The sequence below is a fragment of the Panthera onca genome, chromosome D3 (assembly GCF_046562875.1).
Source record: "Panthera onca isolate mPanOnc1 chromosome D3, mPanOnc1 haplotype 2, whole genome shotgun sequence".
NCBI classification, from domain to species: domain Eukaryota; kingdom Metazoa; phylum Chordata; class Mammalia; order Carnivora; family Felidae; genus Panthera; species Panthera onca.
In genome coordinates, this window is record NC_138350.1 from 15,875,196 (window position 1) to 15,893,566 (window position 18,371).

Genomic DNA, 18,371 nt, shown 5'->3' on the forward strand with positions numbered 1-18,371 from the left:
CGTGCTGAACACGTACATCAGGCCAGCAGCATTCTAGACCATGGGGACACAGGAATAAGGCTCTTGTCAAGTCTCTTTAAATCAGGGAGACTTATGATCCCCACGTGGGAACACAATGAGGGTCCCAAGTGCTTTCACGGAAGGTCTGACCTGGGTGTAGGGGCAGAAAATGACTTGGAAGGCTTGTTAAGACACAGATGGCTGAGTCCCACCACCAAGAACTGGCTCGGGTGAATCCGACATAGTTGTTGAGAAATCTCATTTCTAAGATGTTCCCAGGGGATATGCCAATTCTGCTGGTCTGGGGTCCACACTTGGAGATTGACTTAGAGATGTGCGTGTTGAAAGACGAAAGCATGGGGAAAGGAATAGTTGATTCACAGTCATGGAGGTATGATCCGGCATTCGGTGCTCTGGAGATGCAAGGGTTTGGGCACATCTGGTGTGTTTTGAGAGTGGTGAGGCGAGATTAAGAGGTAAGCAAGGGCTAAATTGTCAAGGACCTTGAATGCCAAGCAAAAGAACTTGAACTTTATTACATAGGTAATAGGGCCATTGGAGGACTTCATGCAGGGGAAGGGTCTATTCATATTTATGCTTCAGAAAATCACAGTGGCCTGGGTAGAAGGGGGTGGGTGGGGGAAGAGGGCCATAGAAGTCTAAATCATGTACAACCCGACCGTGGGCACTCCTAGGGGCCTGTGGCTTCTCCTAATGAGCATGATGGTGTCACAGTCTTTGATCTGCAGGTCTGAGAGGCTGCAGTGGTTCCTCAGTTTCCGATTCTGGAACTTTAGTATCTGATCCTCCACGTAAGGTCCTTCAGCCTCCTCAATCTTCTCTTTCAAGGCATAGATAGAGTCGTCAGGGTGGATGGCATAAGGCTTGCTCTGGCCGCTAGAGTTCTTCACGAAGACCTGGATCTCGGGAGGGAAGGTCTCCAGCACCCGGATGCTAACCTTAGAGAAGATCCCGTAATGGGCTAACGTCCGCTGGCTACTGAGCAGCTGCCGTTCCCCTCCCGGCTCCTGGAAGGAGAGACGCTGTTGCCCTCTGAGGCCAAACGTCCTCTTGATCTCCGTTTTCATCTTCCAGATGGGACTGTAGGGGTCCACCGACAATATCCAGGCCTCCTCTCCTGTCTTTTTCACCATCACCTGGACCTCTCTTGCTGGCTGGAAGGGAAGGAGGAGCAGACAAGGATATGTGATGGTCGTGGCTGTTGCCCCCAAATCCTCCTCTTCTTGTCTACCGATGATATGATGTATCGCCTACCAAGACACTTGGAGTAGAAAAAGGGGCTATCGATGATTATCGCAGCAACGGGTATAAACCAGGACTGTCCCAGGCAAAACAGAACATTCGGTCGCCCTAGGCTTACAGGACCACTGGGTCACCCTCTGTCCTGTGACTCACCCTGATCAGAGTAACAAGTGGCAACCGTTCTCCAAAGAGCCACTCTTCCTGTGTGGCATTATTGAGAGTCCCCACCTGTCACACGGGGATAACATTTGCGCCTACCCCACAGGTGCATCATAGGGTTGTTCTAGGTTAAATAACCTAACAGATGTCAGGCACTGGGCCATATGTTCAAGGATATTCACTGTTATGGCAAAAGTCTGGGAGCAGCCTAAAGAATCTTTCAGTAGGGTGGGTATGGTCATAAAAACTACGGTACTTTCATTCACTGCATCATGCATGACACAGCTGTTAATCCAGGGTGACCCGATGTTCCTGTTGGTCTAGGGCAGTCCAGGTGTATGTGCCTTGTCCTGGCATAATTAGCCTCACCCCATCTCATGCTCAAAAATATCCTGGTTTGGAGTTTATGTTAGATGGTTACGCAGATCTGCCTTTGAGGCCAGCCTCAGAATTTTCCCGCGAGATGTGACATGTGGGAGGGGCAACAAGATTTCTCTGGGAGTGGCAGGTTGGGGAGATTAGCTCTCAGATGAGCTAATAGTCCGGGTCTTTGAAGCCTGGATTCCTATGTAGTGTTCAGACCCAAGACTGCTATGATGGTGCAGGAAAAGCTGTGCCCAGGGGCCTTCACCACTGGTATCGTTGTCTGTGGTCAAATCCTATGTTCCTCACTGACTGTTTTGGTTGCGTCTATTAAGTCTCTTTCTCTTTCTTTTTTTTTTACATTTTTTTCTTTTTTATTAATGTTAAAAAAAGTTTTAAACGTACTAACTTATTTGGAGAGAGATAGAGACAGTGAGTGGGGGAGGGACAGAGAGAGGGAGAGAGAGAATCCTTAGCAGGCTCTGCACTGTCAGCACGGAGCCCGATGTGGGGCTTGAACTCATGAACGGTGACATCGTGACTTGAGCTGAAACCAAGAGTTGGATGCTTAACCGACTAAGCCACCCAGGTGCCCTGATCCCTCTCTCTCTCTCTCTCTCTCTCTCTTTTAAATGCTTATTTGTTTTTGAGAGAGAGAGAGAGAGAGAGAGACAGAGAGAGAGACAGAGACAGAGACAGAGTGCAAGCAGGGGAGGGGCAGACAGAGAAGGAGACACAGAATCAGAAGCAGGCTGCAGGCTCTGTGCTGACAGCTCAGAGGGGCTCAAACTCATGAACCGCAAGATCATGCATGACCTGAGCCACCCAGGTGCCCCTTGAGGGGATTCTTGGGGAGTTGACATGCGGTCATCATTGAATCATGACTGGGGGTTGGGGACAGGGACTGTACCTGTACATGCCAGCCCTGGCTGGGGTCTTCATTCCTACAGCAGGCCTGCCTCAGGCAGTGAGCAGCCTCTCTGGCCACCAGGTCCCATCTCTTTTCCTTTCCCAGGTTGTTGGTAGGGTCAGCTGGGTCCAGGATCACTGGCCTGGGAGAGAGAAAGGGAGTGGATCTCCATCACACTTAGGATCCTGGCCTCTGTCACTCAAGTCTATGGGATCGTACATGCTTGTGTGAAGGGAAGCCTTCCTGCAAGCTCAAGTTCTCGGTTCCTGATTGGATTAGGTTACAAACTGTAACCCAATCAGAGTGAGCCTCGGGGATTTTGCTTAGAATCCTAGCACAAAGGCGTACTCCCTCTTGCAGTGGAAGGAAGGAGTTCAGATGAGAAGACTAGAAAAGATGGAAGTCATGAAGAGATGAGCCTGAATTCCAAGGAAAACCTCCCCGGGAAGGGCAGATTTCACAGGATGGGACCCTGAGGACATAGTGAACATCTGGATCACATCACACCTGAAGCTCCATTCATCTCTGGACTTCTCAGTTACAAAAGCCAGTAAGTTCCCCTTATTTTGAAACTCGCATGAGTTGGGCTTTCTATTCCTTGCAGCCGAAAGTAATACTCACCTGCATTCCTTCAACTGTTGTTTGATGTAGATTCTGACAGTCTCATTTTGGAAATCATAGTACTTGGTCCAATAGACGCAGATGTCTTCATAATCTATGAGGAGTTCCATCACGGCTCTAAACCCTTCATCCAGGTTGAAGTTCTCACTTTCATCTGTACCTATTTCCCAGGCGTAGATGGTCAGTAGCTCCAGTGCGTATTTTGCGGGCAATGCTTTGTTTCGATATTTAGGTTTCAAGTACTGCAGGGTTGAGGGGTGGGGAGAGGGAAAGAGGGAGGGAAGGAGGGAGAGAGACAGAGAGAATGGATATGAGATTGCTACCCTGGCAACTGGGAGTTTCCAGTTCTGTTTCCAGGTCCCAGTAACATTCTGTCAACTTCAGGGGTGCCTGGCTGGGTCAGCCAGTGGAGCACTGACTCTTGATCTTAGGGTTGTGAGTTCAAGCCCCATGTTGGGTATAGAGCTTGCATAAAAATAAAGAAATGAAATAACTATTTTGTCAACTCCATTTTACATCTGGATTATGTAGCACATCCATGAAACCTGAAATGAGCCCAGCAGCTTGGGCTCTAGATGGATTATGTCCTGGGGCCATCAAAATTTCAACGAAAGAGGAAACCGAGGCCTCTCATGGACCTTCTGGGCCAGTGAGTCGGAATGGGGGAGGCCATATAATATAGTGTATATGGGAGCCAAATAAAAACAAAAACACATCGACACACTGAAAACATACAACAAAATCGGAACAAACTGAAAGATGGAGAAGGTGTAATCATGGGAAATTTTCAGTTCCTCAAAAACTAATTTAGAAATTTATTGTAATTACAATTAGCATCCCACTGGTGTTTTTTAGTGGGAGAAAAATGATCTTAAGATTCAAATACAGGAATAAATGCTTAGGAGACCCAAGAAAATTATGAAAAAGAAAAACAGAGAGGTTGGTATTTGTTTTCTCAGATATGACTTAGAAAGCAGTTGTCCCCCAAATGGTGTGTTTTTGGTGTCAGTATAAACCGTAGCCAAGTGTAACAGAACAGAGTGCCCAGTGGATACAGAAATTTAACAACCGGTAAGGGTGATGAACAATGGGAAAAAAACGCATAATCCAACAAATGATGCTGGCGCAACTTGTCCGCCAATTTGGAAGAAAATAAAGATGATCCCACTGTCACACCAAATACCAAAATAGATTGCAAATGGAGTAAAAAATATATATGAGACATATGAGAAGAAAATTAAAAGACCACCTACACACTGCCGGCAAGATAGAAAAACGACAACCCAGAAAAGTCAGCCCTGTTTGTGTAGTGTAAAAATTAGAAATAATTGTATTGCCAAAGATACGATAACTAAGGTCCACAGAGGAGTGGTCGATTGGTAAAAATATTTGCAACACATGAGAAATAATGGTAAATATTTACAAAAAGGTCTTTCAATTGATAAGAAAATGTCCCAGTGGGAGAAGATGCAAAATACATGAACAGGTTAAGTCCCCAAAGTTCAACTCCAAAGGTCCGTAAGCAAATGCGTTTTTGTAAAGAGTGTACCATAGAAAGAGTACACGTGATAGGATTCCACTTAAGTAAGCTCCAGGCATGAGCTGTGTGAACACAGATACAAAGAGGGGCGTAAGGTATAGTCTCCAAAAATGTTATTAGTATCATCTCACACATCTCATGTAAATTTAACAGATTTTTTTTAATGTTTATATATTTTTGAGAGAGAGACAGAGCATGAGTGGGGGAGGGGCAAAGAGAAACACACAGAATCTGAAGCAGGCTCAAGACAGCACAGAGCCCGATGTGGGGCTCGAACCCAGGAACTGTGAGACCATGACCTGAGCTGAGGTCGGACACTCAACCATCTGAGCCACCCAAGCACCCCGCATTTCATGTAAATTTTGCCTTCTCTCTTATGCTTTTTTTTTCATCACTTGAATTTTTCATGAGCCCAATGTAACATACAAATAATCAGAAAAAATAATTGTTATTATGAAAATTATGATTATGAAAAAAATTATTATTATTATTTTAAATGTTTTTAATTTATTTTGAAAGAGAGAGAGAGTGAGAGAGCGGGGGAAGAGCAGAGAGAGAGGGAGAGAGAATCCTAAGCACCGCCTACACTGCCAGTGAAGAGCCTGATGCGAGGCTCAAACCCATGAACCATGAGATCATGACCTGAGCAGAGATCAAGAGTTGGACACTTAACCGACTGAGCCACCCAGGAGCCCCATGAAATAAATTATTATTGTAAAAAGCCAGGTGGCATTGTTGATTAAGAGCACACAGGCAGGCACCTTTGTGTTCAAATCTCAGCCCAACTTTAGCCCTTGAGCCTTGGCTTTTTCATCCCCGAAATGGGGCTAATGAAAAATACATACATTACAGTGCTGTTGGAAAGACTGAGAAAAAAATATGCAGAGCACTCAGCATAGACCACGGCAGACAATTAATGGTTGATACATAGCGGGGCGCCTGGGTGGCTCAGTCGGTGAAGCGTCTGACTTTGGCTCAGGTCATGATCTCACGGTTTGTGGGTTTGAGCCCCGCGTCGGACTCTGTGCTGACAGCTCAGAGCCTGGAGCCTGCTTCGGATTCTGTGTCTCCCTCTCTCTCCGCCCCTCCCCTGCGCACACTCTGTCTCTCTCTCTCAAAAAATGAATAAACGTTAAAAAAATTAAAAAAAAAAAAGGTTGATACGTGGTAGCTTTCTTCTTACTGTTGTATGAAATGCCTGAGGTCTGAAGCCTGTGGAAAATCACATTTGTGCATGTCAGGAACCATTTAATTGTCCTTTAGAAACCAAGAGGCTGTGACCAAGGCACAGTGCGTTAGAAGTTAAGAGAATATCTGCACAGAGAAGGCAACAATCAGCAAAACTAAAAGGCAACTGACGGAATGGGAGAAGATAATTGCAAACGACATATCAGATAAAGGGTTAGTATCCAAAATCTATAAAGAACTTATCAAACTCAAAACCCAAAAAACAAATAACCCAGGGAAGAAATGGGCAAAAGACATGAATAGACACTTCTCCAAAGAAGACATCCAGATGGCCAACAGACACATGAAAAGATGCTCAACGTCACTCATCATCAGGCAAATACAAATCAAAACCACAATGAGACACCACCTCACACCTGTCAGAACGGCTAACATTACCAACTCTGGCAACAACAGATGTTGGCGGGGATGCAGAGAAAGAGGATCTCTTTTGCATTGTTGGTGGGAATGCAAACTGGTGCAGCCACTCTGGAAAACAGTATGGAGGTTCTTCAAAAAATGAAAAATAGAACTACTCTACGACCCAGCAATTGCACTACTAGGTACCTATCCAAGGGATATAGGTGTGCTGTTTCGAAGGGACACATGCACCCCAATGTTTATAGCAGCACTATCAACAATAGCCAAAGTATGGAAAGAGCCCAAATGTCCATCGATGGATGAATGGATAAAGAAGATGTGGTATATATGTACAATGGGGTATTAGTCGGCAAAAAGAATGAAATCTTGCCATTTGCAACTACGTGGATGGAACTGGAGGGTATTATGCTAAGTGAAATTGGTCAGAGAAAGACTAAAATCATATGACTTCACTCATAGGAGGACTTTAAGAGACAAAACGGATGAACATAAGGGAAGGGAAACAAAAATAATATAAAAACAGTGAAGGGGACAAAACAGAAGAGACTCTTAAATATGGAGAACAGACAGAGAGTTATGGGAGGGATTGTGGGAGGGGGGATGGGCTAAATGGGTAAGGGGCATTAAGGAATCTACTCCTGGAATCATTGTTGCACTATATGCTAACTAACTCGGATGTAAAAAAAAAAAAAAAAAAAAGTTAACAGAATAGAGCAACACCAAAGAACAGCCACAATAATGCAAAATGCTGTCCACCTCCCTACAATTCAGTTTCCAATTACATCACCTGCCTACACTATTTAGCTCTATTCTTTTTTTTAAATTTTTTAAAAGTATTTATTTGTTTTTTGCGAGACAGAGGCGGGGAGGGGCAGAGAGAGAGGGAGACGCAGAATTCAAAGCAGGCTCCAGGCTCTGAGCTGCGGGCACAGAGCCCAATGTGGGGCTCGAACTCATGAACTACAAGATGGTGACCTGAGCCGAAGTCGGACGCTTAATCGACTGAGTCACCCAGGTGTCCCTATTTAGCTCTATTCTGAGATGGCTTGTTTCCATCTTTTTCTCTTAAAAAAAAAAAAAAAAATGTTAGCGTGTACCTGCCCTCCTTGTTGTCCCTGCACCTCCCAGCCCGGCAGCCCAGCCCCACACCTGCAGGTACCAATGTTTCATCAGTCGCAGAAGGTTCTTCAGCTTGACAGGGCGACTTTTCACAAAGTGCCTCTGCAACTCTGTGAAGCTTGGCGAGAACTCCCCAGGGTGGCCGCCACTGGTTATCAAATCTTCATAGATTTCCGGAGGTGGTTTCGAGTCCGGGCAAAAATTTCCTGGGAGACAAAAGAACCTGTGTGAGAAAATCCACTCTTTGAGGAGAGGAAGATGGGAAATAAAACCACGAGGTAGCCAGTGGACACGAATTGTCTCCTGCACGAACAGCATTATGTTTCCCATTTTCCAACGGAAGCTTAGAGGGTTTGGTGGCCCCCTCAAAAGTCACATAGATTTTAAAGAGCTCCCATTGACCAAAGACTTAGCATGAGTCAGACACTGGGTGAAGCTCACGGAATCCTTAGAACAGCTCCATGCAGCAGGTAAAATTAAGTGGAACCATAGGGAGTGCCCTTTTTGAGGCTCAAGCGTGGTCAAATGTTGTCAATTTCCTATGGTTCAACCTGACATTACGCCATTTGGCAGGTTGGTATATTGAGTCTTGGAGGTGTTAGATAGCTTTCTCAAGGTCGTATAGTTAGTAAGTCTTAGTGCCAAAATTTGAAGACATTAAGAGCCCTGGTTTGTTTGTTTTTTTAAGTTTATTTATTTATTTCGAGAGAGGGAGAGCACACACTTGCGAGTGTGTGGACAGAGAGAGAGGTAGAGAGAGAATCCCAAGCAGGCTCCACACTGTCAGCACACAGTCTGACTTGGGGCTCGATCTCACAAACCATGAGATCATGACCTGAGCCAAAATCAAGAGTTGGCCGCTTAACCCACTGAGCCACCCAGATGCCCCAAGAGCCCTGTCTTTAAGAATGATTCCGACCTAGGGGCGCCTGGGTGGCTCGGTTGGTTGAGAGACCGGCTTTGGCTCAGGTCATGATCTCATGGTTCGTGAGTTCGAACCCCGTGTCGGGCTTGCTACTATCATTGCAGAGCCCTCTTGGGATCTTCTGTCCCCCCCTCTCTCTCTGCCCCTCCCCTGCTCATGTTCTCTCTGTCAAAAATAAAGAAACATGAAAAAAAAGATTCCAATCTAACTCCAAAGACCCTGAAGTGCCTACTTGCCCTGGTGTTTCCCAGAAGGTCAGAGAAGAGTCTCCTCCCTGGGTTGGGTGGGAATCCAGAAGTTCCCTAGCTCCCCGGCAGCGGGACGTGGAAACACATGAGTTTATGGAAGGAATTAATCTTCAAGATATAGCTCCAGTCCCAGCCCTTCAGGGAAAAAAAGGCAAACTCCACTCTCCCGGCTCTGGCTTCCACTTTCCCAAACCTCCCCCAAGGCCAGGTTGGTGGAGGGCCCCTGCCTAGTTTCTCTGGCCCCGCCCCATTGTTGTCTTTACTTAGAGCGTCATAGGCTGGGAGCACATCCACTCCAATGGCTTCACTGTTCTTCCTGGCCTGGACGTGGAAGGACAGGGAGCGGGGGACCCTGTTTGTCTCTCTCTGCGGGACCATGGTGATGCTGTAGGCCAGGCTCCTGCCATACTGAGTCAGTCTCTTCTCGATGAAACTGATGACAGATGCACGGTGTTCTGCCTGGTCTTGGAAGCTGGGGAAGCAGCTCAGGAACAAGACCAGGTCCACATCGGAGCTGTAGTTCAGCGTCGTTCCCTTCCCGGAGGATCCACCCTGGGGAGGACAGTAATGTTGGAGCTTCACCTCCCCTGGGGACTGAAGCTTTGAGGCTGGGGTGAAGCCAGGGGCCTCATGTTAGGCTGTCTACACAGGTACCAAAAGGAGCTCCTGGTTTCCTCCGTACATGGTGGCCTTTGCCGACCACGTCTTTTCATTCATTTAGAAAAATTAAGTACATGATAAACAGTTCAAAGAATATAAACGAAACGTAAAACCCTCCTGTACCTCAGGCCCTAAGCTCCTTCTGCAGAGGCCCCCACAGTTACCAGCTTCTTCTAGCTCATTCCAGAGATGTTCGATGCCTAACTGCGTGCCGTCCAACATGGTAGCCAAGAGCCACATGTGGCTGCTTAAATTTAATGTATGTTTATTTTTGAGAGACAGAGTATGAGTGGGGGAGGGGCAGAGAGAGAGAGAGAGGGAGACACAGGATCCGAAGCAGGCTCCAGGCTCTGAGCTGTCAGCACAGAGCCCGATGATGTGGGGCCCAAACCCACCAACTGTGAGATCATGACCTGAGCCGAAGTCAGACGCTCAACCAACTGCGCCACCCGGGTGCCTCTGTGGCTACTTAAATTTAAATGAAATGAAATTTATAAATTCAGTTTCATAGTCACACCAGCCTCACTTCAAGTGCTCAACAGCCGCCCACAGAGAGTGATGATTACATTGGGGGGCACATGTGTAGAACATTTCCATCACTGGGAAAGTTCTATTGGACAGCTCTGGCCTAGACAACCATACTCTTACGTATGTATTTTGTACATATGTTTTGTGTGCGTATGCACAAATACATTTTTTGGACTTTGTGTGTGCGGATGTGTGGGTATGCAGGGATGCTGGAAATTCCAGTGTGTAGGTAACATATGTGTTCATAGAACAAGGCACAGCGGTAGCCTTGAAAGATGCATCACAAATCTCTCCTTCTGGGGGCGCCTCATGATGTCGCCGTTTGTTAGTTTGAGCCCCGCGTCAGACTCTGTACTGACAGCTCAGAGCCTGAAGCCCGCTTCAGATTCTGCGTCTCCCCCCACCTCTCTCTCTGCCTCTCCCCCACTCACGCTCTGTTTGTCAGTCTGTCTCTCTCAAAATTAAATAAACATTAAAAAAAATTTTTTTAAATAAATCTTTCCTGGAAAAGAAAGAAGCAGGGAAAAGGAATTCGGATGTCATGGACAAGCATCAAAATCCTGGTACAAAGTGAGGATGGGGTCCACCTACTGGAGGGGGACTGAGGACGGAAAGTCCTGCCTGCCCTTAGCTCACCTGCAAATGATCTTCCTCTGGCCTTGTCCTTTCCCCCTACTTAGTGCCGATGCAGTTGCAGGGAATGAACTAGAAAACTACATGTTCTTAATATTTGGTCAAAAGAAACCTCAACAAGAGAAGGAGAAAATGTGTTCTCTTCCGCCAAAGTGTGGAAAGGCAGCCACTGTCCTATGGAATGTTATATATATTGTTAAGTTTATATATATATATATATATATATATATATATATATATATACACACACACATATATATGTATACACTTATGTATAAATATGTATATATATACTTATGTATGTATATATATACACACACACACACTTATGTATAAATATATATATATTTAAATAAAGTTTATTTATTTGTTCCCCTGTCCTGGGGAATGTTATTTTTAAAGACTCAGTTTTCGGGGAGCTTGGGTGGCTCAGTCGGTTTAGCGTCTGACTCTTGGTTTCGGCTCGGGTCATGATCTCAGGGTTTGTGGGTTTGAGCCACACGTCGAGCTCTGTCCTGACCGCGTGGAGCCTGCTTGGGAATCTGTGGCCTCTCTGCTCCTCCTCTACTCACTCTCTATCGCTCTCTCAAAAATAAATACATAAACATTAAAAGAAAAATAAAGACTCCCAAATTCCAGGGGTTGTTGCTACGTCTGAGGGGCTGTCTCTGCTCCTTGGCTGGGTAAACAGTGCTGAAATGAACATGTGCTCTGAGGAAGGGGGATCTGGGGGTCTCCTTCAGTAGGCAGGGAAGGGGGCTGGCCCTTCTCCCCCGCACAATAAATTGATTTTTATTTTGAAATAACTACAGGTATGCAGGAAAATAGTTTAGACAGGTCTGCAGTTTCCTCCCAACGATCACATCTTATCTAAATATAGCCAGGAAATCAACATCGATGCAAGGCAGGCACATAGTTCTAAGACATTTTACGCATGTGTAGATTCCTACAATCACCACTGAAATCAGGATACAGAACTATCTCATTGTATTTCCTCCTTCTGCTCTTTTAGAGACCTAACCACCTGCCCCCCCCCATCTCTAAACCCTAGAAACCACTAATTTGTTTTCCATTTCCATAATGCTGTCATTTCAAGAAGGACACAAAGGCAATTGTACTGTATGGGACTTTTTAGAAGCCGGCTTTTTTTGTTTTCACTGAGCACAGTGCTTTTGACATCCATCCCTGTTGTTCCATGTACTGCTAGTTTGCTCCACTATAACCACCTTTGTTACAGGTTGTTATTTGAGTTTTGACTTCGGTCCCAAATCGGCCTAATGTTGTTTACTTTTCAGAGTTCTTAAACACTTGTTTTTTGATGTCTGTCCAGAGTTTTAGCTATAATTTGTGTGAGAGTTTGTAAGAGCCTTACTTCATCTAGGTTGGTGCCAGAAATTACTTGTATAATTTTTAAAAATCATGGGGCGCCTGGGTGGCTCAGTCGGTTAAGCGTCCGACCTCAGCTCAGGTCATGATCTCGCGGTTTGTGGGTTCGAGCCCCACATCAGGCTCTGTGCTGACGGCTTGGAGCCTGCTTCAGATTCTGTGTCTCCCTCTCTCACTCTCTGCCCTTCTGCTCGCGCTCTGTCTCTCTCTCCTTCTCTCAAAAATAAACGTTAAAAAAAATCATGAGGGGCGCCTGGGTGGCTCAGTCGGTTAAGCATCTGACTTAGGCTCAGGTCATGATCTGGCGGTTTGTGAGTTTGAGCCCGTGAGTTCAAGCCCCTTGTCAGGCTCTGTGTTGACAGCTCCGGGCCTGGAGGCTGCTTCTGATTCCATGCCTCCTTCTCTCTCTGCCCCTCCCCCACTTGTGCTCTGTCTCTACCAAAAATAAATAAATCTACAAAAAAAAATTTTTTTTTTTTTAAATCACATGAGGCTGGGGCACCTGGGTGGCTCAGCTGGTTAAGTGGCCGACTTCAGCTCAGGTCATGATCTTGAGGTTCACAGGTTCGAGCCCCGCATTGGGCTCTGTGCTGACAGTTCAGAGCCTGGAGCCTGCTTCAGATTCTGTGTCTCCCTTTCTCTGCCCCTCCCCTATTCAAGCTCTGTCTGTTCAATAATAAATAAATGTGAAAAAAAATTTAAAAAAGTTATGAGGTAATTTTGATCTCAGGTTCCCATGTAGCCTTGATTTTGGCATCGGGTTCCTTGACCTGAGGAAACAGAATAGTACAAGGAAGAATATAGATGTCAAAGGATGGCCATGATCAAGCACTGCAGGGGATATCTTTGCAAAAGTTACTGCTGGTCCCAGAAGACTCTCTAGGTCACTCATGGTATCCAATGGTATCGGTAACATTTAACTCAAGAAAGTCACATTACTCTCACCACCATATAGATAGACGGAATCAGGAAAACTAGATGCAACTTAGAAAATCTAGTGCTTACCAAGGTCCAGAAAGGCAGAGAGAAGGAAGTGTTGAATTAGTGCAATGTAACCTCTTCCTTCCTCCTCACATAGAAACAGAAACATTCATTACCAACGTGTGTCCTTTTTGCAGTTGCTGGTTTACCAGTGTTTATCCAAACAGGGCGTTTAACTCCATAAACATTCCTTCTAGGCATTTCTGATACAGCTCAAAATACTTGGGACATAGTTATTCCAGGAGTATTGAAACTTCTGGAAATAAAGATCATTGAGAGAACAAGAGGGAAAGGGAAAGTGATTGTTTTCTTCTTCTTCTTCAAATAGTCTCCACTTGACACATACCCCTAAAAGTGAGAATGGGAACTTCAGGGCAGGGGTATTCGAAGTAACATAAATGACATGTAGAAAATGCAACGTGCATCTCCAATGGAAACACAGCACTTTCAAATTCATGAAAGAGCTCTTTTTACGACATATGTTAAAATACTTGAACACTTTCAAACCCACCCTTCAGAGAATATTGTCCCATTTCTGGTTTTCTTTTTTTTTGGTTTTCGGTCCTGAAAGCATACATTACAGTCCCTCCAGGAAGTTCAGCTATGTGGAACAGGCAGAGCCCCGCGGTGCAAAGTTTGTATCTTTTTAAGTAGAGAGTTTGTAATTCTTGATTTCCATTTTGTTTTTTTTTAAATTTTTTTTTTTCAACGTTTATTTATTTTTGGGACAGAGAGAGACAGAGCATGAACGGGGGAGGGACAGAGAGAGAGGGAGACACAGAATCGGAAACAGGCTCCAGGCTCTGAGCCATCAGCCCAGAGCCTGACGCGGGGCTCAAACTCACGGACCGCGAGATCGTGACCTGGCTGAAGTCGGACGCTTAACCGACTGCGCCACCCAGGCGCCCCTCTTGATTTCCATTTTGGAAGCTCATGCTATGCTGGTGACACCCCTGACTCTTTGGTTTCCACCCTTTATTTAAAGATTCTTAAAAAAAAAAAAAATTCCTTAAAGCCGCGGGTCCTTCCTTTGGCAGCCATACCACCCCCAAGGCAAAGCCTGATTTACTTAAGTAAATTTTAGATATATGAAAATTAAGGGAAACCTCACAAAATGGGGTCTGAGGCCAGAGGGGGAGGCCAGCAGGAGGAGCGGTACCACTCAATATCAATTGCAGGAATTGTCAATTACAGACCCCAACAGAATTGTAAACAGACACATCAATTGCAGTGCCCCCCCCCCCCCCAAAAGATGCACGTTGCATTTTCTGCAAGGAACCGACTACCCCTGCAACTCAGCCAATGAGAAAGTCTCATTACTCTGACCAGCTTTTCCTTCAGAACAATCCCTCCCACGTTCCTCTTCCTTCCGGTAAGTTCCTCCTCTACTTTGCGGTGGGACTTGCTTATTATGGTTTGCCAGAGTGGGCCTGTGTTGAGTTGCCATTCTTTGTTTTTCCTGAATAAACTTATTTTGCTGGTAAGGTACTTGGCTACTTTATTATTATTTTTTAGGTTCATAGATATCTTTCATGTAGCGAAATTAGCAAAACCTAGCCTTATTGATGGTCAAGGCACTTTTGACTTAGGGTGATATGTTAAAAGTTGTATTACAATTTAGTACTTTCCAGGAAAAACCATGATATAAGTGAGTGTTGAATTACATGGTCAGTCCGTTTAATCCATTAAGTACTCCTAATTGCTAGGTAGATTTTTTAAAAAAATATTTATTTATTTTGAGAGAGACAGCAAGCTTAGCCATATTTTTCCTGCCACCCTGGCAACCAGCTTGATCTCAAATAATCATCATCATCCCTTACCATCCCTCAGATTTATAGGATGATTTACTGTTTAAAAGCACTTGTCCATGCGGTAGGGTCCCCTCCCTAAGGGGGAAAAAACACCTCAAGGTAACCTGGCTATAGGCATATATGACAACATCCCTCACAACCTTGTAACATGAAACCACTCAACCAGACTACACGTTTGTGTGTTACCATATATGGGAGACAAAGAAGTAAAAAATATATGAAAAACTACGTCACATGGCATTGGGGGCTCACTTCTTCCCGTAGGAACCCAAGTGATCAGTGCCAACACGAATAAAGTTGCTTCCTGTAAAGAAAAGCCTGGGTGTCACGACTCTCTCTGTGAGAATCCTGCTACACCCACACTTTAACTCATTTATTCCTTGTAACAAATCTAGGTTAAAGACGGGGTGGCGGGTGGGGGTAATGAGGCTTCCAGAGATGAAATGACCTCTCCCGCCAGGTCACATGGTTTCCAAGCGCAGGGCTTGGGATTCAAGTCCCCCACTCAAGTTCCCCCTGGCTCACCTTCACCACCTTTAACACCCTGACTTCCTGGTCTAGAACCAGCTCATCATGGAAGCATCGATCCCTGAAGAAACGTTCGATCCTCTGCCAGGCATCCTTCACTTCCTCCTTCCAGTCCCCCTCGGGCTGAAGGCTCCGCTCCACAAAGGCGGACAGCATGTCTGCGGGGGTCTCATACAGGTTCTGGAAGAGCTCCATCTCTACAGGACCAGGCTGCCCCTTAGGGTGAATTCTCTGGGCTTCTGCCTTGCCCTGTAAGGGGTCTAGCCTTTCTCCGGAAGGCTAAAGGACGGGGGGAACACATTCCATTCCTCCTCGGGCGGCCTCAGGCCCAGAGGCGGTTCTTTCCCGGGCCTCGCTCACTGGGTTTGGAAACCGAAAGTGAATTTGCTCAGCTGTAATTTTCTTTCTGTTTTTACGTGATCAGGAAAAAAAGGGCTGAGTGTGGGGCCGAGCGCCCTCTGGAGATCACTCACTGACTCTCAGTTTGAGCGTTTCCCAGGGTGCTGGCCTTCCCTGCCCCCCCCAGGAGCTGGCGCCTTCTTGAGGGTCCTTTTTCTCTGCCTGCCTCTGTTAACCCTTTCCCTACTCAGGGCCAGGCCCAGGATGAACTGAGCTCTTTCTTTTCTAAGAGCCAAGGTAAACACACCCTTCATTTGCCGTTTTGTTCCTCACATCCAGGCCAACGTCTCCCTTATCCCCAGGGTGTGCAAAAACTTGCCGGGGTCGGTGTTATGAAGTCAAAGCCGCCCTCATCCAAACTCCTTCCACAAAATGCCAACAAAATGCCAGGAGGATTTTTCTTCTCTTTTTTTGTTAACGGCAAGGATAAGATTTGGCCATTCATTGAGATCGTAGGTATGGGGCACGTCTGGGGAAGCCATGGCTAGGAGGAGGAGACTGGGTTTTGGAAATACGGATGCTAAGGTGTGGTGAGGGACCAGGAGAAGCTGACTTCTGGCTGCACGGGCCACTCCAGGTTTTGTGGGAGGGAGAAAAGCATGCAAAGTGCCCAGCCCAGAGTCAGCAACACAGGGTCTGATGTGTCCACGGTACTGTGGATCTTTTTTCTTTTCTTTCTTTCTTTCTTTCTTTCTTTCTTCCTTTCGAGACAGAGCATGAGTGGGAGAGGGGCAGAGAGAGAAGGAAACACAGAATCCGAAGCAGGCTCCAGGCTCTGAGCTGCCAGCACAGAGCCCGATGCGGGGCTCGAACTCACAAACCGCGGGATCATGAACTGACCTGAAGTCATAGGCTTAACCAACTGGGCCACCCCTCTTTAATCCTTTTAAACGAAGCTAGTGACACTCTTCGTGGAAAGGGTTCAGGGTTCCTGCCAAGGAACAGCCTTCCTCTCGCAACACCTGCATCCCTCCTCCAGACCAGAGGGAGCGCGGGAGGAGCGGGTCAGCATCCCTCCGGGAGGCGGGCGGCTCCGGTTGGACGCCCTGCTGAAGGTGAGCACGTTTTGGATATGCATTTTCATTTCTCTTGAGTGTATACTGGGTCACACCGTAACACTGTTTCACTATTTGACCGCCCACCTGCCAGACTGTTTTCCAAAGCGGCTGCACCATTTCCTGGACGATCGATCGCTGTGGGCTGTGATTGCTCGCCTTCCTCTCCAACACTTGACGCTCATCTGTTCTTTCGATGATAAGTCACCCTCTGGTGGTTGTGAGGTGATACCTCACTGTGGTTCTGATTTGTCTTTTTCTGATGGCTAACGATGTTGGACATCTTTTCATATGCTTGATGTCTATTTCTGTATCTTCTTTGAGGAGATTGTTCAGTTCATTTGTCTTTTTTTTTTCTTTTACAAAGATGCCTTTTCTAGTATAGGGTTCCTGCCACTTCCTTCTTTCTCCTCCTAAATCCACTTATTCATTCCTTTATATTACATGTTATATCATCCTGGGTCTGAATGTGAAATTCCTTTTTTCTTTACAGGTCACTTTGTTACCATAATCCTTTACTAGCTTGGATTGCAATTTTAAAAAAATTGAAGTCTTTTTATAATTGAATCATAGTTGTTCTTTATTCTAGATACAGGTTTCTTATCAGATTCATGATTTTCAAATTTTTCTCTCTATTGTGGCTTGTTTTTTTCACTTTTTAAATCATGTCCTTTAAATCGCAAGAGTATTAAATTTTGCTAATGTCCAATTTATGCATAATGGAGTCTTACTAGTTAGAAATTATATAGACCTTAAGTCACATCCTCATCAATATTTTGGTTCTGTAAATTAAAAGCCAACTGTGAAAGGATCAGGGAAAGATTTAGATTAGTTCTAGATCAGAAAAAGTTCATTGGGGGTGCCTGGCTGGCTCAGTCAGTAGAGCACAGGACTCTTGATCTCAGGGTTGTGAGTTTGAGACCCATGTTGGGTGTAGAGCTTAGTTGGAAATGAAGTCTTAAAAAAAAGAAAAAAAAGTTCATCAGGAACATGTCATTCCCCTGCGGAAATCCTCCGGTGGCTGCCTACGTCCTCGTCTGTGGTTAAAGTTCAGGCTTCTTCGTGGGGTTGTGGCTCAAGGTGTCTCCGATTTCAGCCTGCCTCGTCTCTCATTACTCTCCTACCTGTGTTTTCATCGTTGCTGCCACTTCCCCAAACATCCCGGCCTTTGGATCTTCTCGTGATGAGCTCATTACTGCGCACCCCCCATTCCTTCCATCTGCTGAGTCCCGGTTGTCCTTTGGGAGCCTCCTTCCTCATCCCTGCAGGCAGACGTCGTCCTTGTCTTCGTGCCTCCTCCATCCATCACTACTGTCTGCTGCTACAAGGAGCTGGGCCTGAACTCGAGCTTCCTGTCTGGGAGGCGCCTTCCATAGAAGGCAGGATGTGAGAGAGAAGTTCGCTTGCAAGGCGGACCGGGTTCCCTTGCTCACCGCTTGGTCTCGAGCGCCTGTTGGGTTGTTTGCTGAATGAAGGGTGATTGAAGTTAATCGGAAAGATCTTGAGGTCAGTGCACGTCTCGGATTATTATACACGTCTTTGTGGCCTGGGCTGAAGTAACGCCGAGTGATTCCCCTCTGCCTTTCTGGCACCCAAGTCCAGCCGTTGCCAAAAAATTGCTCAGACGTAAAACC

General features: G+C 45.9%; 1 protein-coding gene across 1 annotated transcript; it reads right to left on the bottom strand.

Annotated features, from left to right (window-relative positions):
* Positions 1-500: 500 nt before the first annotated feature.
* Positions 501-15,669, bottom strand: LOC132665453 (2'-5'-oligoadenylate synthase-like protein 2). The gene is made up of 6 exons (XM_060612468.3): positions 15,281-15,669; positions 9,020-9,308; positions 7,614-7,789; positions 3,317-3,558; positions 2,696-2,837; positions 501-1,175 (listed from the first exon to the last, which is right to left on the bottom strand). The coding sequence occupies exons 1-6, from the start codon at positions 15,476-15,478 to the stop codon at positions 660-662; spliced, it is 1,563 nt and encodes a 520-aa protein (XP_060468451.1). The 5' UTR covers positions 15,479-15,669; the 3' UTR covers positions 501-659.
* Positions 15,670-18,371: the final 2,702 nt, after the last annotated feature.